Source organism: Penicillium taxi, assembly GCF_028828555.1.
Source record: "Penicillium taxi strain IBT 34144 chromosome Unknown utg000004l_segment0_segment0, whole genome shotgun sequence".
NCBI lineage: Eukaryota > Fungi > Ascomycota > Eurotiomycetes > Eurotiales > Aspergillaceae > Penicillium > Penicillium taxi.
Genome location: NW_026643206.1, coordinates 2,317,033 through 2,343,389, shown reverse-complemented (window position 1 = coordinate 2,343,389; position 26,357 = coordinate 2,317,033). Strand labels below are relative to the sequence as shown.

Genomic DNA, 26,357 nt, shown 5'->3' with positions numbered 1-26,357 from the left:
AACACCTGGGCTCAGAGTGATAAGTGTTTGCAAAACAACTCAACCTCTTTAGGTCCAAATATGAAGGTAAATATGGAGGCTTCTTTTTGCACTTTATGGTACCCTCAGCTGTTTTGACATCAAATATAATTGCCAACCCGCTGAGGAAGAATAAGGCGAAAGTGTAGCTAAGGGAAGGCCTCAAGGAATACTGTGAAGAGTTTCTGGTCTCAATAATAACTTTTCAACATTTGAATCAAAGGCTTTCAAGTGTGACTAGTGAATTGATCAAAATATATAGCAGTTAGAGGAAATACTAAGTATTTGTGTCCCATCCAAAGGAATGATTTGCAGTATATCATGACTTCATTAGGTATGTCAGGCTGAGCTGAATGATGACATTTAGTCAATTCATCACATTTCCAATGATCCATGGGTGTATTCGGCTTCCATCAGACTTTGGTTAAAAGACACGATAGTACGGTCAATCATCTATCCAAGAACTGTCAATACATTTCTTGAACGAGCTCTTTTCAACTGCACGATGACTAGAGTAGCCGATCAGCCAAGTTATATGTTACTTGTCTCTCCCCAATAAAATAACAATGCGTGGGACACCGCAAATCCATAAGAGCCTAGGTAGCCCAGTTACTATCCTTGATAGCCTGAATATGCACAATAATTTTTAGTCTTTGCACGATTTATAGAGCTAAAGAGAAGTAACTATAGTTAATTTGACATTATCATACCCAGGGTGCTGACAAAAAGCTAGATCAATACCTGAATAGTTTTGCCGCGATCCAGGGGCAATACTGGAACTTATCTTCAAACAAACCTTAGGATTTACCATATCTAGGTATATTGACAATGGCCATATAAACTGGGGCATATCAGGGGCCTCTTTGATGAGGGCTTTCAGGATTAATAAGTAGATTCCATTCCGGGCTCAGGCTCAATAAGCTATTGGCTATTCAATAAATAAATAATACCTAGGTACTAAGTGCTTATTGGGCCTTGGTCCCATATGACAGACCACTGAGTACTACTAATAGAATGCTATGATCTATCCTGATTGGTCAAAACCAATACTATAACCTACCCACGTGACTTCGATAAGGTGCAAATCGATAAGGATTTTTCCCCCGACTAACATTTCCATATTTCTTCGCCTCCATCCGTGCTGCTGGCAGTACTATACCCTCACAAGTGCACTGATAACCGAACAATATACATCATGGCTCAGGGTCTTAATAAGAAGACTAACCCCAAAACGGCCGTGGGAAAGCGGTATGTCCTCGACCAGTTTGCGGCCTTCACCTCGACTCGATTTCATGAATGTTAAAGACTTTTCTTGATCAATCTTGATGAACCGATTCACTCTTGGAATATTCTTGTGACTATATCATTTCTTACGGTTGATTAATAAGTATTTGATTAGTGCTTCGCATGCTGCGTCTAAAACGAAGACCGGTGCTAGAACGGTTGCACCCAAGAAGGCTGCTTTGATCAAAGTGCAAAAATTGAATAAGGTATGAATTATCCGATACGAAGCAGAGCACATGTTGCAAGGACCTTTATCCCGCCTTCACTTGTCGTTGGATCTCTTGCTGATTCGGCTTGTTGTAGAAAATGTCCTCTGGACTCGTCGCGAAGACAGAACGCAGCCTGGCTGCGAAGGCTGGACATCTGGAGATATTGGCTGGGGGCAAGAAAAATAAGGATACTGGAAAAGATGGAAAGACCGGAGCTAAGAGGAAATGAGTGCTTCAGATCACATTTCAGCAGGCTTCACTTCTTTCCTTTCGTGCCTTTTAATCTAGCTAGATTATTTTGTCTAGAGGCATTTTCTTGAAGTATTTTTCGAGATGGCGACTTATTCATGAAATTGATACCCTATTTTTTGATATAGTTTTTTTTTTTTGTCCTTTCTAAAACCGTAAATGTAACTTCGTTGACCAAACCCCGAAGAAGTGAAAAACAAGAATAAAAAAGAAGTAGAGATATGTAACAGAAAGCCACCTGGGCTGTTGTCCATGTACAGGTCAATGACCAAAACTCGATGAATAGAGTTGTTAGTCGGCGGCAATCGTCAAAGTCTGCGGTAAATAGAGTAGGTAGTATAATCAGTCATAATTCGTCCCAACGCGTATAAAAAGTTGTTCCCAAAGAAAAAGAAAAAGAAATTAAAAGGGTATCATCTATAGTTCCAACTCCAGTTCTAGCACCCTGCCCATTCCAGGGTGCTTAGTTTATCTTCTATCAAGATTGCTCGTATTTAGTGAGACTTGGACAGGCGGCTGAGGACACCAGCTTGCTCGATGAGTTCTTGGCCACGGTCCATCCAGGCGTTGAAGCCCGCATCTGACGGGTCCGAGGGGAAGTCATCCCACACCGGACTATCCGAGTCTGCGTATGAGGACCAAGTGCCCTTAGGGACCTCGGAGGTCGACCACGAGGGCAGCTTCGCCAAAACGCAGGTATAGTAGACGTATAAGATACGGCAAAGAAGCTCTACTCTGTCAACATAGTGCTGTTGACTGGGATCGGGTTTTTTGCCCCCATCGCCCAGTCGCTTCCACCACGAAACACGCCATCGCAGAGTGAGGAGGATATGACCAAGTTCACTCAGGAAGCGAAGGTGCGTCTCGTGGGAGATCTGCTTCCATTTTATGTTGTAGAAGTCACGCTCTAGTTTGCGGAAACCCTCAACCTCGAGCATGCGACAGATAATACGAGATAGCTGTGCCGCGAGCAGAACGTCTCGGCGGTCTTCCGGGTTGTTGCAATCAAGAGTTCGTTCTTGGCCGTTGCCATCAAGGGGGACGATGGTGTACTTGGCTCGACTGGGCATGTTGTTCCATTGCGAAAGCAAAGTCTGGAAGAAATCATAGTTAATCGAAAAGTCCGAAAAGAGGCCAGAGATTATACTCACATATGCTTGGGTCATTGGATCACATTCCTTCACACAGGTCAACCAGTTCTTCGACTTGTCCTTGGATTCGACAATCCGGCGATCTATAAACTCTATGAATGTTGATCTAGAATTTCCATTATAGTCGCTGAGATTCTTCAAGAATTTGTACGTCTCGCTAAGGTCGAGAACGTAGAGAGAACCCCAAGCTTGACTAGCGCGGATGTTGAAAAGCCCCTGGCGCTCGCCAAGGAATGTCAAAAGCTGGCCGAGGTCAAATTCAGAGGGAATTTCTATTCGCACTCTGCCAGAACCGTCGACTGTGGGATGGTTGATAGCTCGTTGTGCTAATTTCGAGTTAGTCGTAATCATTTGATATGTTGAGGGGCGGTGCATACAAATGTAGTTACAAGTTCCAAACTCAACGATGCTGGAGAAGCAAGCACGAGCACATGGCTGCTCGTGGAGAGTTGGTCGACAGGCGTCGCAAGGAGAGCTGCCATCACACTGAGAAAAGTTAGTTAGCTTTCATTACGTAAATGGTGTGATATTTGCAAACCAACCTTGCGCTTGTTCAACCGACATTGAACACAGGTATCTTTGTTCTTGCGGCGCATACCAGCATTGGCTCGCCCAACCATACTCAGTGGACCCTTGCGACGGGCACCCCGAGGAGGAGAAACGAAATCTGCCGATGCAATCGATCCGCCTTGTCCGTCTTCCTGGACAATCTGCAGCGGCTTTGCCTGGCCCAGGTCTACGGAACCTTGAGCGCTTCGATTTTTGCGCTTCCTAACAGTCGCTACAGATTGCATAGCAAGAGCCGTCGATCGTCGCTGGCCGGTAGAAGAGGAGTTCCTCGATCGGGAGTTAAGGGGGACGGGTGATTCCGATGAGTTCTCGCTGACCATGAAAGCGGTGGTCTTCGTATTCGAGCTCGGTGGGGAGCCGCTTTCCGGGGTGATTATTTTCCACTGGGAGTCATCTAGCTGGCGTTCTCCAAAAGTGGGAACTTCTTCGCTAGTGGCAGAGTAAGAGCACTCGTAAACGCCAGGCACATCTCCTGAAACAGAAGAGCTTTCCGACTTGTACTGAAGTCCATCCTGGCCATTTCTGGAAAGAAAGGATGATGCAGGCAGCTGCGACTCTAAATTATTGAGCCATCGCGACTCTAGCGATCGAATGGGTGGCTGGAAGCCGTGCATGGATTGATCCTTGGTGTCATTCGTAGATTCAAGCGCCAAAGGGATCGTTCCCTGGCCCAGGATATCCGCCATAGATATGCCTCGTGAGATATCTGGCCATTGCTCTGTCATCATCGGGAAGGATGGTGGAACTTGCTGAAACATCAAGGCTTCCGCCGATGCATCCGAGAAGCCCGGGCCTTGCGGGATTTCACCGACATCCTCCACAATGACTGCGCCATTCGAGTGGGTGGAGTTTTTGCCGTATGGGAAATGGAGGGGTGACTCCAGTGGCAAACCCCCCGCGCCAGAATTGAATAGTTGGAACTGTGGCCAAGTTTCATCGGCGGGAAAGTTGTCATCGGTGGAAGGCACTGTACGAGGGCTGATGGTACCGCTACCAGTCCCTTCTGCGACCCCGTCGTAGTGAAAATTCTCCGAGGTCACATCGTGCTTTCTAGAAGGGAGAAGCAGTCAGCAATGTGATAAAAAGTGGCCAAGTGGTGAGAGAAATGCGAACCTGTCGAGTAAGCTGTGTCGATCAGCCGAGTGATCGAGATGTGGGCGTGTTAACGGATCATGAAAAGCGCCCAAGTCGGCGATATCAGCGCACTGGCTAGATTCTTGACTGGTGTCCCACTCAGGCGGTTGATCGTAGTTTATATGTTCCCAGGAAGAGACAGAAAAAGCACCATCCGTTTGCCAGTTATCAAGTATTTTGGGGTCAATACCCGCAGCCGTTGGAGCGCCTCCGCTGTCCATACAGGATATATATAGAAGATTTCAGGATTGTCGGATTCCGAAGAAGCCGAGCAAACGTCCCCAAAATGCAAAAGTCGTGGTGGTGACTTTTACGAGAGAAGACTTTTTTACAAAGGTGGGATGAAAGAGGGGGAGATAGACTTAGGGGCAGAAAAGTGTTCGAGGGGGAAGGAAGAAGGCTAATGAAGGCTGATGTTCCCCACCACAAAGTTTTACCTTGCGATCGATTATGGGCAGGGATTGCACAGACCGCCCGGTGTTTGGAACACGAACTTGGCAGTTTGTATACTGCAGTTATTAGTACATAGTAGGACAGTTGTACTACGTACTTCGTATTGTTTAATGATTGGTCACTCTCAGTGACTTTACATCAGTTTATTATATCAAATCCCGAGCTTCTCGTACTACTAATGTTTACTCTTTCTACCGCTTAACAACGCCTATAATCGCAGAAATCAAAAACCAGAAACCAAAAATCAGGAACCAGAGCAGTTTCGGCATGCCGATTCCCGAGAACACGAGGTGGATTAGTTGGTTTTACTGTGTGGATGGGGTGGACTGATTACGCGAGATCAAATTCTTTATGATTGTGGCTCAGTTTCATACCACATTGAGGAGCTATGAATAGCCAAGACCGGATTCCATGGAACTACTCAGTATATTATAGCAATAAATAATTCAATTAGATAATTAAATAGTAACTCCCAATTAAATCATCCCACAGTCTAGACTTTACCGTGTATTCTGTGGAATTGTTAGACGTGATAACCCCAGCCCTAAATAATTCCAACACCCCTTACGACGTTGTTCCACACCTAACTAGGCAGGTTATTCATTCCTTAAATAAGGGGCCATGATATTTACAACTTAAGATTCTCGTCATCTTCCTTTCCTTGCTTTTCTTCTGATATCCTTTTGCACTTCGGCTATACTTCGGCTATATAGCTAGATTGATTCTATAAAAACTATGCAGTATTAACAACAATCGCGTTCACCCTGATCACTACATATTGTATAATTCCGAGATCTCTTCATAAGTTCCTTATCTTGACTCCTAATATGCCACTCTACTCATAAGTTTTCCTCATCTCAATCTCAACCACGGATTAGGCGGAAGCGGTTCACCGCAGCCTCTATCCGGTCATTAACTGCCGCGTCCACTTAATAGCCTGATCATAACCTGATCAACTTCACTGCTTTCTCATTTAGGGCTCCGGTAACAGCTTTCAAAGGCTTAAATCCTTATCCAGCTCTCATTTTCGTCCATTCCTCCCCCATATAAGGTTGGGGCCCCAGGACGTGGGGTTGAATTGAGGGGATTTCATAGACTTCCATTTTGTTAAGGATTTCTTTTTTTTTTTTTCATTTATATTATTTGCCCAAAGTTCCAGGTTTTGAGTGGAAAATACTCTACGAGAGTAGATCTTTAGATCTTATTAGTCCAGCACATCCAATATACAAAACCAAGAAAGAGAAACAAGGTCAATTCCAAAGTCACCATGCATATCTTGGTAAGTAAGAATAAACCAGTTACTTCCTTCTTTTCCGCGGAACTTCGGCAATGCACAAAATTACCTTAGTAGAATAGTCTCGGATGCTCTCCCTTCTTTCGTCCAACCGTTAAGAGACAAAAGGACTAAAGGAGAAACTAACGAATCCACTTCTGGTGCTCTAATAGGTGGTCAATGATGATGGGCCCCCAAACAAGCGCGTGTCGCCCTACGTCCGCCCACTGGTCGACGAGCTCCAAGCAGCCGGCCACCTCGTCTCAGTGGCAATCCCAGGCTCATCACGCTCATGGATCGGAAAGGCCCACATAATTGAAAACACCTTAACCGCAAACCTTGTACACCCAGACGCTTTCCGAGACGATGGTTCTTGGGATGAGGCGTATCAGCCCAGCGAGAACAACAACGCTCCGAACTCCGAGTGGGTTGTCGTACAGAATGGTACTCCGGCCAGCTGTACCCAGCTAGGCTTGTACAACCTGTTTCCCGACCGCCCACCCATCGACCTAGTTATTTCCGGCCCGAATCATGGCCGGAACGCTTCGACCATCTACAATCTCTCGTCCGGCACAGTGGGCGGTGCTCTTGAAGCGGTATTCTGCAGTAAACGGGGGATTGCCATCTCATTCGGTAGCAAAGACCTGCAACCTGCTGATGTGATCGCTGCTGCTGCTAGACTGGCTGTGCGCTTGGTGGATTATCTCGTGCTTAATTGGGATGAGCGCGTCGAGCTCTATAACATCAATGTTCCCATGCGGTTGGATGTCGAGTCGCAGCCCATTTTGTATACCCGCACTCTACCCTACTACTGGTCACGGGGCTGTCTGTATGCTGAGACGGATAAGGCGTTGACGAATGGTGCGAAATCGCAGTCTAATGGTGTGGCGGCTGTCAATGGTGGCGAGTCAGGAAGCAAGACGCGTAGCTTCAAGTGGTTGGCAGATCTGTCGGACATGAAGCAGAGGCTTCAGGAGAGTGAGGAGGGGACAGATGCCCATACTGTGTTGAATGGTAGCACTAGTGTGACTGCCCTCCGCGCAAACTTCTGGCACGTTCCAGGCCTCGAAGGCCCGTTGATCCTAGATCAATAACGTTCCAAGGTTCTAGATGCTATGATTAATGCATGATACCTCCTTTTGTTTTGTTTACCTTCGCGCTTTGAGTTCATGCCACGCAGGAAGATTTGATATTGCATCTCGGAGCGAATTAGCTTGGGTTATATCAGCAGGAATAAAACAGAAAAAGTGGACGTGAAAACTCATTTACCATTTAACTATTGCTGTATCAAAAAAACACGCTGCATAAAATTAACTAGCGCATTGGATTTTTCATGCTCATAAAGGTACAACATTCAAATATGGGATACTTGGTTGAAAATTGAAGCTTCTCAGATTGCGCGTGCGGCCTCTCCAGCGCCGCTTTCTACTGTAGACGCCTGCTCAGCACGCATCTTACCCTTAGCCATTCCTACCTCACCAACACCCATACGGCAAGCCACGTAGCGCTGTGCGACAACACCTGCAGCCAATGATAGAGTCTCCTCAATCCACTCCGCAACCCACTCACGTGGGTCGACACCACCGCTCTCGATAACTTCGGCAATAGCCTCGGGCACGGTGGACTGAGGCACCTCAACCTCTCCTGAGTCAGGATTCTCTGTAGCTGGAGCGGAGGCATCGAGCCATTCAATCCACTTCTGAGGCACAGCCTGGGAGATAGTGTGAAAGGCAATTCCGTGGATTGGGTCATGAAGGTAAAGGGCGAACGTGATCTCCTGCTCCGTCTCGGGGACATCATTCTCATCCGATGCGCCTGCCTGGAAGAGCTCTTTCGAGACAGTCTGGCTGATAGCCTGGATCGCCAAGAAAATATCACTGCTGCGGACCGGGTTCGACTCGCTCAGTATCTCGGTGGCTTGCTTGGCAGCCTCCTCAGCTCCACCCCGGGAAGCGAAGTACTCTGTAGCGTAGGACTCGGCGCTGGCTCGGGCCAACTTGGACCCTGCCATGGCACCAGCCACTGCGTTGACGGTACGAGGTGTTCCTGGGGTTACGGTGCGCCACCAGGGTCCATCGTTCCAGCCTGCGCTTGAAATGTAGCCGTCAATATCGAGGCCACGCTTGGGAGCTGATTCTTGTCCCCGTTGAATCACGAGTAGATCCCCGCCCTCAACTTGAGCCATGACCCGGGAGAACACAGCGTAGACCAGTGGATCGACACCAGGGTAGCCGGATAGATCGTGGGTCACATGGATCTGAAGACGTTCGTGGGATGAAATGGGAGGGGCGAGAGTGTGGATGAGGTTCGTGAAGGTCGGGATAGCCATGCTGCGAATTTCACCGCCTGTACCAAGATATTAGTAAGATCATAAATAGGATAGATATCAAGCCAGATGAACATACCTAGATCTCTCAGAGCGCCAACATTTCCCTTGACCTGCTGAGCCCAGCGCTGAGCCTCCTCATTGTTCTGGATTTCCTTGACTGCAGCCTCGGCCTGCTTCATGGCTGCGCTGGCCGTTGCGTACAGTCCTCCCCACCAACCGCCGCCCGCAATCTCCTCCTGCTGTTTCGGTTGCTCGGTCTCTGGCTTAGGTGGTGCCTTGGTACCTGTGTAAGAAGAACGACCAGTCTCCTCTGAAAGGCGTTGGCCCGCCCTATCTTCACCAGTGTGGTCAAAGGCCGCACTATGTCTTGGCGACCGTGTAGTTGATCGAGGTTTGTCTGCTGAGAGACGCGGTGTTCCCGGGCCACTACCAGGTCGCTGAACAGCTAGGTTGTCCAGCTCCGCCAGAATGTCGTCCTGGTCGGCGGCATTGTCAATGGTGGGTGCTGAAACTGTCGGCTTCGAGGGCTGTTCACTGGCCCCGTCAATACCGAGGTCATCAAACTGAGCAAGAAGCTCATCATTTGTGGGCTTTGCTCCCTTTGGAGGCATGGTGACTGGTGGGTCTGAGGGTTGTTAAGGAGAGGTGACGACACTGATTGTTTAAAGCTCCCGAGCTTGTGGAGACTGCCAAGACGCGCTGTATAGTACCTCCGTAACGGGAATGATATTCCAGCGCGAACGTAACTGCAAAGGCTTAAAAGAGGGTAGGTTTTTGAGGTTGTACAAACGTGGTTTCTATATGGGCCACTGACTCTTTCCCAAAGTTCGGGTTTGTAACAATACTTCCGCAGGTACTCTGTACAACCATGGAAGGACTTCCCACTACCTAGGTAGCTTTACGTACTGTTTTTTCCATGCCAGTTGGGGATTTCCTATTTCGGGGTGCCGCCGCTTTTATGATGGCGCTCAGGGTCAGGCTCAGTGAGTAAACTTCAGTCTGGGCTCAGGCTCACTGAGCTGCTCATGGTTATCACGTGACATATCAGTGATGACTAATGAGCGCTCACTGAGCACTCGGTGACTGGAGGCATCTATTGAGCACTTAGTCCACGCTCAGCCTATACCTAAAGGGGCATTCGGCCCCATATTGCCGTTTAATAATTTAATGAACTACTTTCTGATGGCCCCAAGAGGTCCTATAAGCGCGATAGTGGAAACTATGAAGGATTTAGTAATGGTAGCAGTAATATCTATACCGACGGTAAGATAGTCTGCGGAGGAGATGGCACGAACTTAGAAGATGGCATTACAGGCGTGTACTACGGGATAGATTTTTACGGTACAGAGTCTCAATAGGAGGAGTACGATGCTGACGTCAGAGGTCAATATCCAGACACCAACGGTGCTTGGCATCTCGCTAGTAAGCTTTCCAGCGACACGCAGAACAGCCAGTGGTGGCGCACCTGTCTATGCGACCAGGAGAGCGGGGACTATTCATGGACAGGAGCTCTTTAATACACTTGGAATGGAGGATTCAATTGTTACAGTGACTGCTATGCTAGGACTTGTGGCGGAGCCACTTAATGATGCGAGTTTGAAACGAAGGGTAACCCGAATAGTCGACGACTACCCAGGTATCACAAGTGGCATAATTAGCGACCGAGCTGTGGCCTGAATGATGTGTCTGTAGGGTTCATTCTAAGGCCTCATTTTTCTCATCACTGGTTGATCGCCAAGGTTCAAGTTACAGGTCATCTGACCTCAGATTTATACTCTTTAGAATGGCAAGAATGGTCAAATCATCACATATTGCGTACATAGAGCTCTAAGTCTAACATCTGCATATGTGCCAATGACCTGCAGATGCATACGCTTCAGATGGATGTTCTACAGGTAGATACTTGATTATCTCAGACGTTTTGAAAGCAAAAATATATTTGTAATGAGCAGATGTTGGCGCAAGCAACAAAGCAAAAGCAAGCAAACACTATCTCAAAGAACATGTAGATCTCCAAACAGGTCTGCGTACTCGTCGATCATGATATCTCCCCAGACATTTGCGGGAACCTGCTCTCCCTTCGCCTCCAGAATCTGTCGAGGTTTCATGCTCAGGCCCAAACGGTCAATGGCCCCCACTTGGCCTAGCAATATTCCGACAAAACGATTGGGTATTTTGGATTTAGGAACGATCTGCACTATCGTCGAGATAGGCAGAATGCAGTTGCTAAACTGGATCTCTGCGTCCAGCTGTACAGTCATGCCGTTCCCTGCTTCGGTCTGATCTCTCCGATACTCTTCATGGATAGGATCCTTGAGGTATTCTAGAAATATCGGAGACAGCACCTCTTCGCTGATTATGGTACGGTGAGCTCCAGTATCAAAGATCATTTCCTTGCTGACCCAACTCTCGATCAGATCATCTTCACCGCTCTCTATAGCACGAAGAGTTATGTTGGCGCGGATTATGGGGATATATGAATCCATGGTTTCTGCGCGAAGAGTCACATATGGCTCTCGGAACTCTTCATCTCTGGCTTTGATAGCCATTGCGCGAATCTTTTCGCGGATTTCTTCCCTTCTCTCAAAAGGTATGTTCACATCGGGGAGTGTCATGGAGCTCCTAATCTCTCGTCCGTCTGATCGCTGTTCTGTAGAGCTCTTACCCCATGATTGAATTGAGATGGCTAGCTCCCGGAGCTTTGGACCCCGTATACCTCGTGGCATGATTGCAATATCCTCATCAATGTCGGTGATGGCCGACTCGGCAGCTCTTAAAGCTGACACCAAAGTAGAGTGGACCGGGAGAGTCACCGAAAGTTCTTCATGTCGGCAATTCAGAGCATCTGCGACATTTCGGAGTACTACTCTTGGGTGAAGAGTGATGGTGTGAGGCATAGGCCTAAAAGTAACGAGTTAGCAGCGTGCAGCGTAAAGAAGGAGAAACCTACTCTTCACTCTTCTCGGATCTTTTGACATCGGTCATTTGGGTGGAATCCTCGATGGGGGATAAACGGTACAAGTGAGGTTTGATATGGGACGAGGGCTTGAGGCGCAGTGAAAGTTTGGAAAGTCTGACTCGGAGACGTAAACGCCCTGGAGAAGCTGAGTTATCTGCCATTTTGAATGGATGTAGTGGGATGCGGAATATATGAGAATCTTACCTTCAAAGGATGGAGCGAAATGATGTTACTATTTTTGAAATACAGATGCAGCAGGAGCGATAGATAGTACTTCAAAGGTAGGTGCCATATAAAATTAGGATCCACTTTATAACCCCAGATTTACGCTAGCCTATTATAGTCTAGTTCCATTCAATTTTGGTTTAGTGGGCTTATTCGCCCCTCTTATATCCGCCAATCAGGGATCCGCGATGTTTACTGACGGACCACAAAAGTCGTCCATCCCATCATCGCAAGCACGGCGGTCGCAAACAGCATTTAACGCCGAGATGGATGCCCAACGGCTAGCTGGAGCGAAAATGACGCATGTACCCTAACTGACCAGGAGTCGATGCCGTCCGGTGACTATGGATGCGCTGTACGCCATTGGGAGATCACAGAGACGGCATGGAATCGCACCTGAACCATAACCACGCTGCATAGAAGGTAGCAAGTTGGATAAGCAGGTAGTTCGACCGGATGGATTTTGGCCTGAAATATCCCTACTAATGATCGGATCGGACGTATCCGCGCCCGCAAAATCATCGAATAATGCCTCATCGTCAGTCTCATCGGCCTCATCACTACCATCCTCATCAGTCTCTAAGTCAGCATCAAGAGTCTTGGAAGCAGGTGCAACAGAACTGTCAGTCTTAGCAGAGACAAAATTGCCGGCGGTAACTACTTTAGCGCAGTTGTGCTTAGCATCAGGGACGGTTGTAATACGGTCCGGTTCAACGTTCGCCTGTCGGACTTATTGGGAGTCACGACTAGAGCAGAAACGCCGGTGAGCACGGCCACGACTAGGGCACAGACATCCGCGAGTTCGTACTCAGAATCGTTCAAATTAGTGACCGCAGCCTTGCCCTTGCGCTTTCGCTTGATAGAGTCCAATTCGCTTTCCCGATTTCTCCAGAGATCCTGAATGATATCCTGAGCCGTCTTAAGTTGCTCTTACAGGGAATCAACAGACAAATGAAGGCGAACGACGTCTTTGGCCTATGGTATCAAAAAGCGCATAAGTCGATCTAAGGTCTCCTGAAACTCTTGCACGTCGAATACTGGGGAAGTCGCTTCTAGTCGGAACAATCCACTGTGCTTCGACGCTAATCCGCTACCATGGAGGAGATATCCAGTGATCTCCACTCCCACCCGGCGCAGAGCAGCTATGACCAGAGAAGCACCGTTCGAATATTATAAAGCTAGACAGTTGCGACACTACGGGCAAAGATGAAGAAGAGGAAAATTCCTTACTTCCTCTTTGCGCGCAAATCCGAACTCGTCGCAGCGTTGGAAGCCGACGACGCGAAGCTACTCCAGGAGTAGTGGACGCAAGAGAAGTTATTCCTTATTTGACGATATTGTGCTATAAAATCAGGGGAAGAGGTGAATCAAAAAGAAGGAAAAAGAGCAGCGGAAGAGGTGAATCAAAAAAGAAGCAAATCCATAAAGCGAAGAAATCCACGCTTCCCCCACTACCACGCGCATAGAGATCATATTCAAAGGTGCGGCCTTCTCTAGGGAAATAGACGGCCGATCACTAATCACCTGTAACAAATACTCTACTAGAATTTGTTATAGTTTACTTGAGATGATACGAAAAGATAAAGCGGATAGTAGAGTGCGGTATTGTCAAGACTGATTCTTGAGAGAATCAGGTGGGATCCGTTGGCAGATCGTACTTATACTGTTATGTGATCATGTGACCTGTGTTTATAATAATCCTGTGACAGAACCATTCCCTCTTCATATAGTATATAGTGCACCGTGTGAATCTCCGATCAAACGTAGTGCGATCGACACATACTGTTATGTGATCATGTGACCTATGTTGATAATAATCCCGTGACAATATCATTTTGTCAAGTGGTCGTATTACTGACTAGTAAGGCGGAATCGATTGGGCGAATGGAAAGGCAGTATATAGAATGAATGTATATGTGTGTAATCCTAATACGGAATGGCTGTGTAGTTAACGCGGTCACCTGAGCTCACTTAGGTAAGTAACCTTATCTGAATATATATTCAATTAACCCCCATATGTGTGCCTAAGTACTCAGGTATGATGAGGATCAGATCTTAACCTTATTTTATTGACTAATTTTTTTTTTCAAGTCCATCTCGTCTTGTCTCGTCTTTTTGATTGCCTTAGGAAAGAACATTCGAATAGAGTATCAGGTGGTAGATCTGCGTGGCATATAGTTTTATCGGACCCTTTCCGCTGCGGGCCCAAGCGGCCCGCGGCCATAAAGCAACGGCGAGGACAGTAAGCATAAATGGTACCTTGTTCCTGCACCAACCTTTGTTGGAACCACCAAGAAATTAGCGCTGGAACATAGTATGTCAATTGTCATACATATTTCCTGCCCAGACTGGAACCGGCAGATTCCAAGGTTTACATTAAGCTCTACAAGTGCTAATCCGAGGTCCGACACCAGATACCCGCATGGAGTTATACCATCCACTAATGCAGGTGGTCGATTATAGTTACCCGAAGTCCAATTCCAATTTCTGAATAACACCAACATACGTCTTTTATATGTACCAGACCCCCCACCAACATCGACACACGATGAAGCTACAATCCTAGCCAGAGTTCAAGCGCGTCGAGCTCCCAATCCTCTCCTCCCACTCGATCTTGCACTCCTACACTCATTCCCTGCCGCAGACGGATGGAACTCATTTATAGGAGCTATTCGCAACAGAACAAGTCTGTCGACGGTTGTTCGGGAGCTTGCGATATGCCGAGCTGCTTGTCAATGGCGCGTTATTTGAATGGGAGCAACACTCCCCTCCCCGTTACTGCTGCAGGGAGGATTGAGTGAAGAGTCGCTCAAGGTGGTCGGGGATGCCGAGGCAACATTCGATGCTGAGGGTTCTAAAAAGGCCTTAGACAAGGATCAGTAGGCTGCTGTGAGATATACTGATGCAGTAGCCAGCAGTGCCAGACGAGGTTTTTAGGGAGTTGCGGGAGTGCTTCGATGATAAGGAGGTGGTGGAGATCATAGCGGTGATCACGGTTTATAACTGTGTTAGTCGGTTCTTGGTGGCATTGTATGCGGGAGAGAAGAACAGGGAAGACGGTGAATTGGGCTGAGTGGACCTCGGGACTGGGCATAATATACCTAGGCACAAGCTCTATTAAGTGGTTTAGTAGGAGTAAATCTATAGCAGTCTAGTATATCCGAGATTTTACGGGGTTGAGCCTCGAGGAACAGGTGTCTCGAATGTTGATTTCGAAATGAATACTTAGGTATGTAGCAAATTTCCAAATTTATAGCGTACATATACTGTGACGACAACATTGGAAGGCAGTTGAATATTGATAGGGCGGAATTCCTTCTACCCAGGAACAAAAAACGAAATTCAGTGGTAGCCAGTGAAAATGCTTTTCATGTCCATCGAAGGACCAATATGATGGAATAGATCGGAGAAATGTGAATCCTATATGCACGGTCTGTGCGTGGCTTGAGACACGCGACGACCCGGGCCAAAAGGAGAATCAATGGGAGTAAACAAAGACAATGACTCTCACTGGCATCAATTGAGACGTGTATCTGGCATTTTGTAATTTCCTTGAGGTATTCTGACAGAATGACAGTTTCTCGTGAAGTATTTTATATCCAGGTACCAGACCCCATACTCCTCCCCCTTGCGGTAATGATATAGCCTTCCAGGCGTCGTATTTGATCACTAAGCACTTAGCCTAGAGTGAAATTGAACCATAGTCCATATGGAGTGAATTGAAAGTCGAGATTAGACAATTAATTATTTGGGGGTCATAGTGGTGGTGGGAAATCTGAGTTTTTTATGTTTTTGCGTCGCGTCTCAGGAGACGGATAGTCACCTGGCTTTACAAGTGGGAAGTGATAATATCGGAAACGAGAAATACTTCGAGTTCACTTCAATTTCACTCGAGTTTACTTCCAGTTAAATAACCTATCCAGGACTACGTCGAGTTCCTGACGTCTATGTTTTATGTGACTAGTAGATGGGGGTGATATTATTGGATGAAAAGAGAAAAGTGGAGATCTGGAAGTTCCAAGCTGGAAGTGGTCACTACAAACTAAACCACCTCTCAATCTCTTTTCTTCCTCTACCTTATTACCCCCATCCTTTCCTTTTCCTCCTCTCATTCATTTCTCTCTTCTACAATTTCCCACAATTCGGATTTTCCACCCTTTACTTCGCCTTTCTTAACTTTGATTCCCTTCCCGGGTCCCCGGAGTGAGATCTCTTCAATCTACTACATCCCTGGCATCTTGCTTTCCAGCTTTGCGCCAAAAGAATTCCCATTCTCAAGTTGTTCGTAAACTGTCTGATAAAGACATTTTCAGTCACTCAGCTCTGAGATTCCAAGTTACATGGTAAGCTAACATCGCGTCTGTTTTCACGTTTTTCTTCCCTTTTTTCCCTGTACTCTGGCTACACTTCCGGGTCAGATCCTGATCCACACAATTTGCCGCGACCGTGTTCTGCTTCTTTTTTTCTGTTATCATTTTCATCTCACGTTTAATTTCCCATTACTGTGATGTGCAACTGTTTGGATTTCTGATCGTTGTTCTCGCCCCCTCTATCTCTCGTTCTCCTGTTGGGGGTGTTCCATTCCTCTGCTACTAAAGGAGTCTTGGCACTGCAAGCGAGACTAATTTCCATCTATAGACTACAACCCATCAACACCAACTGCTCCATTAACAGCACCATTCCGGTGTCTGCTATTGGTAGCTCATTTTCCAGACAATTGTGAATTTGCTGTTGATGACTTTCGTTTTCCGACTTCCTAGCATCAAAACTCTTACAGTCTGTTCATCTCGCAGCAAACTTTCCAGACCATAGGAAATTGAATCAGCTGTCTCTTACTTCACCTTCGCAGCATCAAAATTTCTGGTGTCTGTTTTAATCCACAGCGACCTTCCAGACAGGAATTAAATCAGCTGTATCTCACCACAACATCAGTATTTCTGGTGTTGATCTCATCTCACAGAGAACTTTCCAGATCATAGGAAATTGAATCCAGTCTCAACAACATCAATATTTCTGGTGTTTGTTTCACATCACAGCGAGCTTTCTCAAGAATAGGAGATTCAATCAGCTGTTATTCCCTTACTCAAACTCCACAGAGCCAACTTTTCTGATTCTGATTCTCGGCACCTTTCCTTCCAGATAATAGGAAGTTGATATTTGTTGCCTTCTCAAACACCTACAATGGGTCGCTTTCAGGTGTCCTATATGGAGGCCGACAACCAGTCGTCCGATGTGGGCGATAGCCAGGACCGAGACTCCCCGATGCACCGTCAATTCTCAGAGCCGTTTCGACCGCAGTCAACTTCAACTCAAATATCTCAATCTCCAGAACCCTTGCCCCGTCGCATCAAGTGTGACTATTGCAGCAAGCTGGTTGAGATCCCTAAGCACAGCAGCGTTACCGAGAAGGATCTTTTGCATGCTCATGCTACCTCAGATCATCCTGAGTCTCTAACTACCGAACAATGGCAACATTCACCCCATTGGAACGGATATGATGGTGTCAACGACGATGATGTTGATATAGAGGAATCTGATATAGAGGAATCTGATATGGAAGACTCTCAGATGAAGGACGCCCAATCACATCATTGGGGTGGCTTTGACAGCCCTAACGACACCGAACCCATTGAACAAACGCATGAAGAGCAGGACGAGAATGACGAGGTCGGAGAGCATGATCAGCAAGACGAGCAGGACGAACCCGAAGAGCAGATCGAAACCGAAAATCGTGCAGAGCAGGAACAACCCGAGGATAGACCCTCTAAGACTCGCAAAAACGGCATAGGTTATGGTCATCAATACCGCCGGACCACCCCTGAAGAGCATGAAGCACAATTCGACAAAGGAGATTGGCTTGGCAATCCAAAGTCTGGTCGTCCAGACGAGTACCGCAAACGTGTGGAAAAGTGGCAAGGCCCAGAGATGGAGACGCGTCTTCCTGCCATTTGGAATGTTCACGACATGGATAAGTTCAGTCCTTCGTATGAACAACTTCGAGCCGCTGCCGATACCACCTGGCAGCACGCTTTTGCAAGCACTGAGGCAAGACCTAATGGGCCGAAAGTTATAGAACGCCCTGACCCTTACCTCGCGACCACTGTGGAAAAATGCAATTTTCTGCCTATCAATCGACTGGAAGACCTGTTGGAGATGCTTAAAAAGCCAGAACTTCTCACACAGCAGGAACTTTATGCTGCCACCGAGAATGTTTATTTCGCTATGCAGACATGGCAAGACGAGTATATGGCTCTGGATGAGCTTTACTTGAAGGCCCATCGACACGTGCGAGCCCCAGTGACACGCGAGGAAAAGCGCTTGAAAGAGAACGTGCCGGCCAAGGGAAAGAAAAAACACACTGGGCACCCGCTTGCACGCGTTCCGGAGGATCAGCGAGATTTCGAAGACAAAAAAGAGTCTCTTCTTTATGGATATAAGCACAAATACTACCCTACCAAGGATGTGGAAGCCTTGAACTGGCACCAGCAAGACCCCTTTGAGCAGGGAGGGTTTGTCCCAACCCCAGCGCAGGGAAGAAAGATGTTGGCCAAGGACGCAATCGGAGACCGAAATCCCGATGGTTGGAAACCGGTTGTGCGGAGAGGGGAGGCCGCGGTTCCAAAACTCTTCGTGGAGCGAGAGGAGCCTCTTGAGAAGAAGATTACCCGCAAACGTAAAGCCGGGTCGATGAATTTGACTGCGACCGCCAAAGTCATGACCCGGTCTTCGAACCCCCCCAAGGCCGATGTTGAAATGGTCGACTCCGGCCAAGAGGACGAGAACGCGGAGGAAAAGACCGAGGCGGAAGAGGAGGAAACTGCACCCCCTCCCAAGCGCCGTCGTGGTCGCGGTGGCAGGAAGGCGCCAGAAGTCCACCAGCCCGCCGAAGTGCCTGCAATTGCAACCGCAATTCGTGGCCGTCGGGGCCGGGGTCGGGGCAGCCGTGGTGGGCGAGGCTCACGAGGTGCTCGGGGAGCTGCTTCTTCCCGTGGTGGAGCTCATGGCTCAATCGAGCCTCAAACCACCACCAGCAATTTCCGCGGCCGCGGTCGACGTGGCGGTGCAATCGCTCATGTTGTCGATGAAGCTCGCACCGATTCGCGAGCTTCATCGGCAGGAACCACTGTGTCCGTGCCTGAGCAAACTCCTGTTCCCTCGGTGGAGACCCAGACCAAGCAGGTGGTCAAGAAGGAGTTGAGCGAGGAGGCAAAGGAGGAGGCCAAGCAGGAGGCGGATCGATTGAAGATTCTCAAATCCAAGAACCCGAAACGGACAAAGGCCATGCTGGACCATTGGGCCCGCTTCCGTTCCGACAAACGGACGCGGAATCCCAAAAGGTCCAAGGCACAGATTGAGAGCGATCGTCAGATGGATGGGGCCGGCGATGACATGCCCATTTCTGGGCACGGTCAGCGTCCATCATCGCTCTTGATGCCTACCGGGGGAAACTTGGCGCCAAAGGCACCAATGATGCCTCTCCCCGGTGCAGGGCCTTTGTCCATGGGGCATCACCAGTACCCGCCCATGATGATGGGCGGGTACCACCCTCAGTCGATCCCCTACGTTCCTCCTCCCCACCATCAGGTTGCTCAACTCGGGCAACCCATGCCCCCTCAATATGCCCCATTCCCATACGTGCCCTATCATATTCCTCCCCCCATGAACGGGGGAGCCGCCTCACACGAGCAGAACCCGCTGCACCAACAACAAGGTAACCCTCCGCCCCAGAACCGCTATCGGTTCGGGGCGGAGCGGGGAGGCGGATGAGAGCCCTGTCAGCCACCCAACACCATCTAACCTGATCATCCTCCACAAAAACTCTTCTTCCCCCAAGCAACCTCCTCCCTCAATCATTTCAAAACGATCGGGGAGGAGAGGAGCAGGAATATGGGGGCAGGTATATGGGTGGTGGGAACAAACCCAGTAAACTCGGGCAAACTCCTCCACACGATTTATTATCCAGCGACCTCTTCCCCCGACCATTTCGACCAACAATCGGGGAGAGGGGATGGTGGGAGGAACAGGGATGTGGGTGGGTGGGAACTTACGATTCTCCCCTCTGAATTCGAATCCTTACGCCCAGCCGCTTCTAGTTGTTGCCTATCTGCAACTTCTCCTCCCCTATAAGCCACATTCTTCTGGGACCTCCTTCCCATCATCTTTATTACCTGCGATCAGGGAGGATAGGGGAGTATGGTGGAGGATAGCGGAGCGGATTCGGAGGGGAGTACACTCATATTCATCGACATTGGCATTGACCCCTCCATATGCAGCATCACCTCCGGTTTCCCAACTCAACAAATCGGGAAACCCATGCCACAGTACGTGCTTTTACAAGTTATGCCGTACACCCCCGGTCACTAATTGACCGGTCCCGCTTCAACTAATGGGATCTCCCCTCTAATTCCATCATCATATCATTTATCCTTCGTGATCGAGGGAGGAGATGGTAGAGGCGGGGAGGTGAGAGGGGTCTATGAAGGATCATGGGACCTAACTGGTCTCTTTTGAATTATTGTCCATTTTCATGGGGGAGAGCTGGGAATCAGCAAGGGACATGCATGGTAGTTAGTGTATATAGTGAATCTGTACATTTAACAGTGTATTTGTTTTTGTATAAAAATCAAGTCAACAATATTGAGCACTTTGATAACATATACAATATGAATGACGTAAGGTTTATAGTCATCTCAAATCACGTGGCCGTGGTTCTGCTTACCTAACATCATGTGACTCTCGTCCTAGTTCCAGAGGACCTAATCTCGCACCTTGAATTTCCTCTTCTTCCCTTCTTCTTTCCCACACGCAACTCCCCCTTCTTTTGGAAAACTTTTCAATTGGTATAATTTGCAACGTCGCCACAATGACCAAAAAGAAACGTAACACCGGGCCTACCCTCCAAGAACTTTTGGAACGTCCTTTTTGCTACTACTGCGAACGCGATTTCGATGACATGAAGATTTTGACCGGTCATCAAAAGGCTAAGCACTTTAAGTGCGACAGCTGTAACCGCCGTCTAAACACCGCCGGTGGTAGGTTTCGAAATCCATTAATACTTGACTATCCATCCGACCGTGACACTAACATATCTTCGCAGGATTGGCTGTCCACATGCTCCAAGTTCACAAATCCCAACTTGAAAAAATTGAAGACGCTCTGCCTCACCGCGCGGGGATTGACGTCGAGATTTTTGGTATGGAGGGAATGCCTCCAGAGGTGCTCAAGGAGCACCAAGACGCCATTATTGCGCGCTTCAACGCAGCCGAGGCCCAGCGTACGGGAAACTTCCCCTCCTCCAAACCTGGTGGCCAATCTAATAAACGCCCGAAGCTTGAAAGTATATCGGACATGAAGATGCGCCTTGCGGCGCACCGTGCAAAGCGTGCCGAAGAGGCCGCCGCTGGAAGTACTGCGAGCACCGGAGACGCAACTCCCGTTGGCGAGGTTGCACAAGTCACCACACCCAGTGAATCTGTAGGTCACAGAGTTTTCCCTGGACCATGTCGCAAGCTAATAGTTAACCGTATTTAGTCCCCGCAGGCTCCTCCCACGCCGGGGATCGTTCAGCCTTTCAATTTCGAGTACGCAGCACCCACCGCACCTCCCACCGTACCTCCCACCGGCCATCATTTCGCACCAGTTGTGAACTCCACTTATCAGGCATTTCCACCCATGGGTGGATATCCGATGTCCGCTCCTCAGATACACCCCAGCGGATACACTTATTCGCCTCACAGCTATGGAGTGCCAGCCTATCCCGTCCCACACACTATTGAAGCTACCAAGCCTTCACCTCTCCCACTGCCGGTCGGTCTGCCACAGCGTCCGAACTTTGCCAGCCCTCCAAATGTGAGCCAAGCGGCCCTTCCCTCAGTTCCAGTCGCTATCCCTGCCACCACAACTGTGGCCCCAAGCCTCCCGACCATGAACGAGAAGGCGACTGTTACCTCCGATAAACCAGCCAAGAAGGCTAAGGCCATCCGACTGGTCTTTTCATCGAATGATATCAGCCCTGAAGAGTTGATGGCCCAGCTTCCCCGCTTCGCAAACTCTAGCTAAGTCGCCTACGTCGCCATTTTTTCGGCTTGCTCTTTTTTTTTTCCCTGGCCCTGATTCTCACGTAGCAGCCCATCTCGATTGTTTTTGGTGAGTATGGCCGGGGTCACGATACCCTATGAACCCCTTCGTAAGTTTTCATCTTCAAATTTTTTTTAAGTATTCCAAAAATTACTAAAAATGCCTGTTATACAATTTGATCGTAAATACTTACCATTATATCTCCAAAGCAATGTGCGGATCTGTAAATTACTATGTAGTAAAGTAAGTTATACCTTTTGTGGTTAATCCCCATTACATGAAAGACCTTCCTACATTATGAAACCGAGATATCATTGTTACGAGATTCCTTGTTGTAAAGCAGCTTCATGTTGTTTCAATTGCGTAACATTCTACGCTTAGTCCGTGAGCATATATAGTAAATTGACTTCCATCGCAAGATATAGTCTTCCGCCGTGCTTTTTGTCTCAGTACCTCTCGCACCGCACTAATAACTGTCTAGTTTATACCCGTGGACTCCGTTAACTAAGTTACTCTGATGTACTAAGCTGAGTCATCGGCATCCGCAAGAAAAATTAGCCAAATCTGTATTCTATAAAACAGCATAGGAAGTCGTGACTTCGTTAATTTCTATTCCATAATAATCCAATCTAGTAGATCCCATTGTCCTGGGATCATATTCAAGACGACTATCTTCAGGTGTACGCGCCTGTTGCGGACTCTAAGTAAGACCCCGCAGGTCCAACCTTTGACACATTTCCGTGCCCCTCCTCCATTTTCTTTTTCTGCATCTCTTCCACGCGCATTCACCATGGCAGCCACAGCAGCACCTGATTCTTCTCTACTCTCTCTGCTTTACCGCTCATACCCAACTGTGATTTCTCCCAATGCCACCGAGCCTGATTACCAGCTTGCCTCGTCGAAGATTTTCCCCGACGTGAACTTTGGTGAGACTGAGCATGTCGACATTAAGCAGTGGCTGAATGCCGTCTCTGGCTTGAAGGCTGCCCTCACCAATGATGACAAGACCGTTCTAGAGAAAATCCTGGTCCAGTTGAATACCCACCTCGCCAGTCACACCACCCTACTCGGTGCGAAGCCCTCCGTTGCCGATATTGCTGTGTACGCTCTCGTCGCTCCCATCGTTGAGAAGTGGACCTCCGAGGAACGCACAGGAGAGAAGGGTTACCACCACATCGTACGCCATGTCGACTTTGTGCAGAACTCGCCCCTCTTCGCCCTGCAGATCCCCGAGGAAGAGAAGGTTGTCATCGATGTGACCGACGTCAAGTTTGTGCCCAAGCCCGTTGACCCCAAGGAGGAGAAGGAGCGCAAGAAGCGCGAGAAGGCCCTGGCCGAGGCTGGTGCTGAGAAACCCCTTGTCGTTGGTCAGGGTAAGCCTGAGAAGGCTGCCAAGGCTGATGCACCGGCCGCCGATGCTGCTGCTACCGGTCACAAGACCGAAAAGAAAGAAAAGAAACCCAAGAAGGAGAAGGCTCCCAAGCCTGCTCCCGCTCCTACTACCCCTCCCTCCCCATCCCTCATCGATCTGCGTGTCGGCCACATCCTGCGCGCTATCAACCACCCCAACGCCGACTCCCTCTTCGTTTCTACCATTGACTGTGGTGATGTCGCCGGATCTGACAATACATCTGTGGATGAGGAGACCGGCAAGACTGTGCGAACAGTGTGCTCTGGTTTGAACGGCCTGGTGCCTCTGGAGGAGATGCAGGGTCGCAAGATCGTTGTTGTCTGCAACCTGAAGCCCGTTACCATGCGCGGCATCAAGTCCGCCGCCATGGTCCTGGCTGCATCCCCACGCGTCGAAGAGGGCGCCGATGCTCACGGTGGCCCCGTCGAGCTTGTCAACCCCCTGTCGACGCCCCTGCCGGTGAGCGCGTGTTCTTCCAGGGCTGGTCCGAGGGTGTACCCGAGAAGCAGCTCAACCCCAAGAAGAAGGTCTGGGAGGCATTCCAGCCCGGTTTCACCACCAATGAGAACCTCGAGGTTGTCTTCGATAGCAGCGCTGTCCCTCTCGTAAAGGACCAGGAGGGAAAGCCTGCCACTGGTAAGCTGGTTATCGCATCCGGTGCTGTCTGCACCGTCAAGAGCCTGAAGGATGCTACCGTGCGGTAATAGGTGGACTCTTGCTGTTCAAATACAGAATATAAAAATATAAAATATCACTCAGAGTGCATACCCACGAGAAGACGAAAATCAATTAGCAGCATTTTTATCAATTTGTTCTACTGTCTATAATTCTTGTAATGTGAATGAGGTTATATGAGATCTATAATTTTTTTGACCTAAAATATGCATGGTATCAGGTCTATAGGGATTATCTAGGTAGCTCCATGAGAACTCCCAAGGTCCAACCTTGGGAAGTATATTAGCCGATATCAAAGCGATCTAAGCACATAAAGCTTCGCTGCTCAATTCAAGCCTGAAAGGCTGATCATGTGTGAGTAGCAAAACCCAGGGATGGACCCCGTTGATCAAAGACCACAAAGAAGGCCTTCAAGAAGATATCACCAAAGACCTGCAAGTCAGAGCCCAAATTTGACTGAATACCGCCATAGCACACTATCAACCTGTTAGCTCAACAACATCGAAAAGAAAAGAGGGTGAGAACTTACGAGTTTCACCCGTGGTCGTATTGGTCCCAATCTCAGAATAGTTCATGTAATCACCGGGGATAACAGCCTTGAATTCCCCACCAACAGCCATAGACAAATTCGGCAGCTCAGAGCTGCAAGGAAACATGTAGGCACTGATACTGTTGGAATAAACAGCACCAGTCACTTCCTTGTAGTAAGCCCCAACAACCGACGGACTAAGCAGCATGAGAGTAGTACCCGTATCGGCAATGGCATTTGGCGTATCAGTGATATCATGCATAGTTGTCTCGCTCCCAACAGCATACTGAGCCGCCTCGAACTGCCAGAATCCATCCGACGCGTCGACACTGACGTTAACCAGTGAACCGGTATACTTGCTCGAGTCAATCTTGCCAAACTCATACTCTCCCGCACCGTCACTGAGCAGTTTAGCTGTGAAGACTGGTTCGTCGAGGTTTGGAGCAATGTTGTCGAAGAAGGTCTTTTCAGGACCTGGTTTGAAGCTGTTTAGAGAGGTGAAGGCTAGTCCGACTAGGCCGTTGGAGGATGTGTCTACGACGAAGGAGCCTGCGATGTCTTTTGCTAGACCGAAGACTTGGTCTTTGACTACTACGCCGCCGACTGAGACAGTATCTCTTGCTAGAGAGCCCGAGGCGTAGGATGAGTCTCCGTAGGAGATTTCGAAAGTACCGTTTATCTCGGTGTAAGTAGTTGAGTTGGCAGGATTGTAGAGTTGGTGGTTTTTTGTCGAGGATGAGGGGAGTTGACTGCTCATCACCCATCTGAATTTCAAGTTAGTCCCTGATATTATGATCCATGTAGCTCATGACTAGACAACTTACAGGTCTGCTGAGCCCGTGTCGAAGTCCATTGTGATGCGCTGACCACCTATAATAACAGGTGAAACGAACTCGGTATCACCCTGAACCGAAGTTGCGCTCACAGCCCCAGTTAGCTCTGAATCCTCAGAACTCGCTTCGTGAGAGACAGTTTCAGCCAAGTTCTGAGTGGTAAAGGGCTCGAAATCGATCAACTCATTATCGCTGAAATCCGTGTGTGAAATCCCGAATTTGCGGTATGCTTTGCGGAGGGCTGTTGGGCCGTGGCGGACATAATCGCTGCGCTTCACTCTTTTGACCTTGAAGGATCTGTCATTGGAGATAGGCCGAGCGGAGAGTGGTATAGCAAGAACGTTGATGCTCAATAAAAGGAATAGAATGGTCGAAATCAGGGATTTCATCTTGACAGTCCGGCTGTCGGTGATGCTGTTTTAAGTCTGATCACGATGAATTGGAAGCCCAGCAATGGAGATCTGGAAAGCCACCGGGGCGTTGGAAGTAATGAATGTATTTGAATCGAAAATGAAGGTGAGTGGTGGCGATGCAAAGGAATACAACAGTACCAGACTTGAAGTTGTTGACAAAAACCAAAAGTACTACTAGACAGTAGGCAAGGAAATATTCAAAGGATATAGTAGAAGGAACGAGAAATTAATATTGACAAGGAATGGTACAATCGGGCAATAAGACAAAGGAAGGACAATAGAATTGAAAAGTATCTACAAAACATCCATCCGGAAGTATATCAACTATAAGAAGTAGGGCTAAAAGCGGGTATACGTAAGACCTCGTTTCCAATTCTTCGTCTTTTCCCAGCCTTGGAAGAATACAACCTATCAACGAAGCTGAATCTCTGCAAGCTCGACATTATCCATCTGAGACCCATCACACGGCTTCGAGTGGAGCTGGAGTGGAGGGTCGGTTATACGTCCCAGGAGAACGTTCGAGTTTTCATGGAGGAGATTCTGTGATTGTATTGGGCGAGATTTG

At 48.3% G+C, this 26,357-nt stretch overlaps 12 protein-coding genes across 12 annotated transcripts; 7 read left to right on the top strand and 5 right to left on the bottom strand.

The window, feature by feature from the left end:
* Positions 1-1,213: 1,213 nt before the first annotated feature.
* N7495_005782 (DUF2462 domain-containing protein) lies at positions 1,214-1,740 on the top strand (the record flags this gene model as incomplete). The annotated part of the gene is made up of 3 exons (XM_057208433.1): positions 1,214-1,266; positions 1,418-1,508; positions 1,606-1,740. The coding sequence occupies 3 exons, from the start codon at positions 1,214-1,216 to the stop codon at positions 1,738-1,740; spliced, it is 279 nt and encodes a 92-aa protein (XP_057062207.1).
* A 514-nt stretch (positions 1,741-2,254) lies between these two features.
* N7495_005781 (Zn(II)2Cys6 transcription factor domain-containing protein) lies at positions 2,255-4,836 on the bottom strand (the record flags this gene model as incomplete). The annotated part of the gene is made up of 5 exons (XM_057208432.1): positions 2,255-2,854; positions 2,912-3,237; positions 3,289-3,397; positions 3,454-4,531; positions 4,595-4,836. The coding sequence occupies 5 exons, from the start codon at positions 4,834-4,836 to the stop codon at positions 2,255-2,257; spliced, it is 2,355 nt and encodes a 784-aa protein (XP_057062206.1).
* Positions 4,837-6,335: 1,499 nt separating this feature from the next.
* N7495_005780 (5'/3'-nucleotidase SurE) lies at positions 6,336-7,435 on the top strand (the record flags this gene model as incomplete). The annotated part of the gene is made up of 2 exons (XM_057208431.1): positions 6,336-6,347; positions 6,515-7,435. The coding sequence occupies 2 exons, from the start codon at positions 6,336-6,338 to the stop codon at positions 7,433-7,435; spliced, it is 933 nt and encodes a 310-aa protein (XP_057062205.1).
* Positions 7,436-7,731: 296 nt separating this feature from the next.
* N7495_005779 (DUF5427 domain-containing protein MTC1) lies at positions 7,732-9,281 on the bottom strand (the record flags this gene model as incomplete). Its single annotated transcript, XM_057208430.1, has 2 exons — positions 7,732-8,687; positions 8,747-9,281. 2 exons carry the CDS (start codon positions 9,279-9,281, stop codon positions 7,732-7,734), a joined length of 1,491 nt encoding a protein of 496 aa, XP_057062204.1.
* Positions 9,282-10,038: 757 nt separating this feature from the next.
* Positions 10,039-10,347, top strand: N7495_005778 (uncharacterized protein; the record flags this gene model as incomplete). The annotated part of the gene is made up of 1 exon (XM_057208429.1): positions 10,039-10,347. The coding sequence occupies one exon, from the start codon at positions 10,039-10,041 to the stop codon at positions 10,345-10,347; it is 309 nt and encodes a 102-aa protein (XP_057062203.1).
* Positions 10,348-10,664: 317 nt separating this feature from the next.
* N7495_005777 (uncharacterized protein) lies at positions 10,665-11,567 on the bottom strand (the record flags this gene model as incomplete). Its single annotated transcript, XM_057208428.1, has 1 exon — positions 10,665-11,567. The coding sequence occupies one exon, from the start codon at positions 11,565-11,567 to the stop codon at positions 10,665-10,667; it is 903 nt and encodes a 300-aa protein (XP_057062202.1).
* A 597-nt stretch (positions 11,568-12,164) lies between these two features.
* On the bottom strand, positions 12,165-12,538 carry N7495_005776 (uncharacterized protein; the record flags this gene model as incomplete). The annotated part of the gene is made up of 2 exons (XM_057208427.1): positions 12,165-12,474; positions 12,516-12,538. The coding sequence occupies 2 exons, from the start codon at positions 12,536-12,538 to the stop codon at positions 12,165-12,167; spliced, it is 333 nt and encodes a 110-aa protein (XP_057062201.1).
* A 411-nt stretch (positions 12,539-12,949) lies between these two features.
* On the top strand, positions 12,950-13,156 carry N7495_005775 (uncharacterized protein; the record flags this gene model as incomplete). Its single annotated transcript, XM_057208426.1, has 2 exons — positions 12,950-13,015; positions 13,037-13,156. 2 exons carry the CDS (start codon positions 12,950-12,952, stop codon positions 13,154-13,156), a joined length of 186 nt encoding a protein of 61 aa, XP_057062200.1.
* Positions 13,157-17,035: 3,879 nt separating this feature from the next.
* On the top strand, positions 17,036-19,621 carry N7495_005774 (uncharacterized protein; the record flags this gene model as incomplete). Its single annotated transcript, XM_057208425.1, has 1 exon — positions 17,036-19,621. The coding sequence occupies one exon, from the start codon at positions 17,036-17,038 to the stop codon at positions 19,619-19,621; it is 2,586 nt and encodes an 861-aa protein (XP_057062199.1).
* Positions 19,622-20,717: 1,096 nt separating this feature from the next.
* N7495_005773 (putative C2H2 finger domain protein) lies at positions 20,718-21,913 on the top strand (the record flags this gene model as incomplete). The annotated part of the gene is made up of 3 exons (XM_057208424.1): positions 20,718-20,886; positions 20,952-21,328; positions 21,386-21,913. 3 exons carry the CDS (start codon positions 20,718-20,720, stop codon positions 21,911-21,913), a joined length of 1,074 nt encoding a protein of 357 aa, XP_057062198.1.
* Positions 21,914-22,721: 808 nt separating this feature from the next.
* N7495_005772 (putative cofactor for methionyl- and glutamyl-tRNA synthetases) lies at positions 22,722-24,046 on the top strand (the record flags this gene model as incomplete). Its single annotated transcript, XM_057208423.1, has 2 exons — positions 22,722-23,801; positions 23,822-24,046. 2 exons carry the CDS (start codon positions 22,722-22,724, stop codon positions 24,044-24,046), a joined length of 1,305 nt encoding a protein of 434 aa, XP_057062197.1.
* Positions 24,047-24,365: 319 nt separating this feature from the next.
* N7495_005771 (pepsin-like aspartic protease) lies at positions 24,366-25,768 on the bottom strand (the record flags this gene model as incomplete). The annotated part of the gene is made up of 3 exons (XM_057208422.1): positions 24,366-24,493; positions 24,547-25,310; positions 25,371-25,768. 3 exons carry the CDS (start codon positions 25,766-25,768, stop codon positions 24,366-24,368), a joined length of 1,290 nt encoding a protein of 429 aa, XP_057062196.1.
* Between the last annotated feature and the right edge of the window lie 589 nt (positions 25,769-26,357).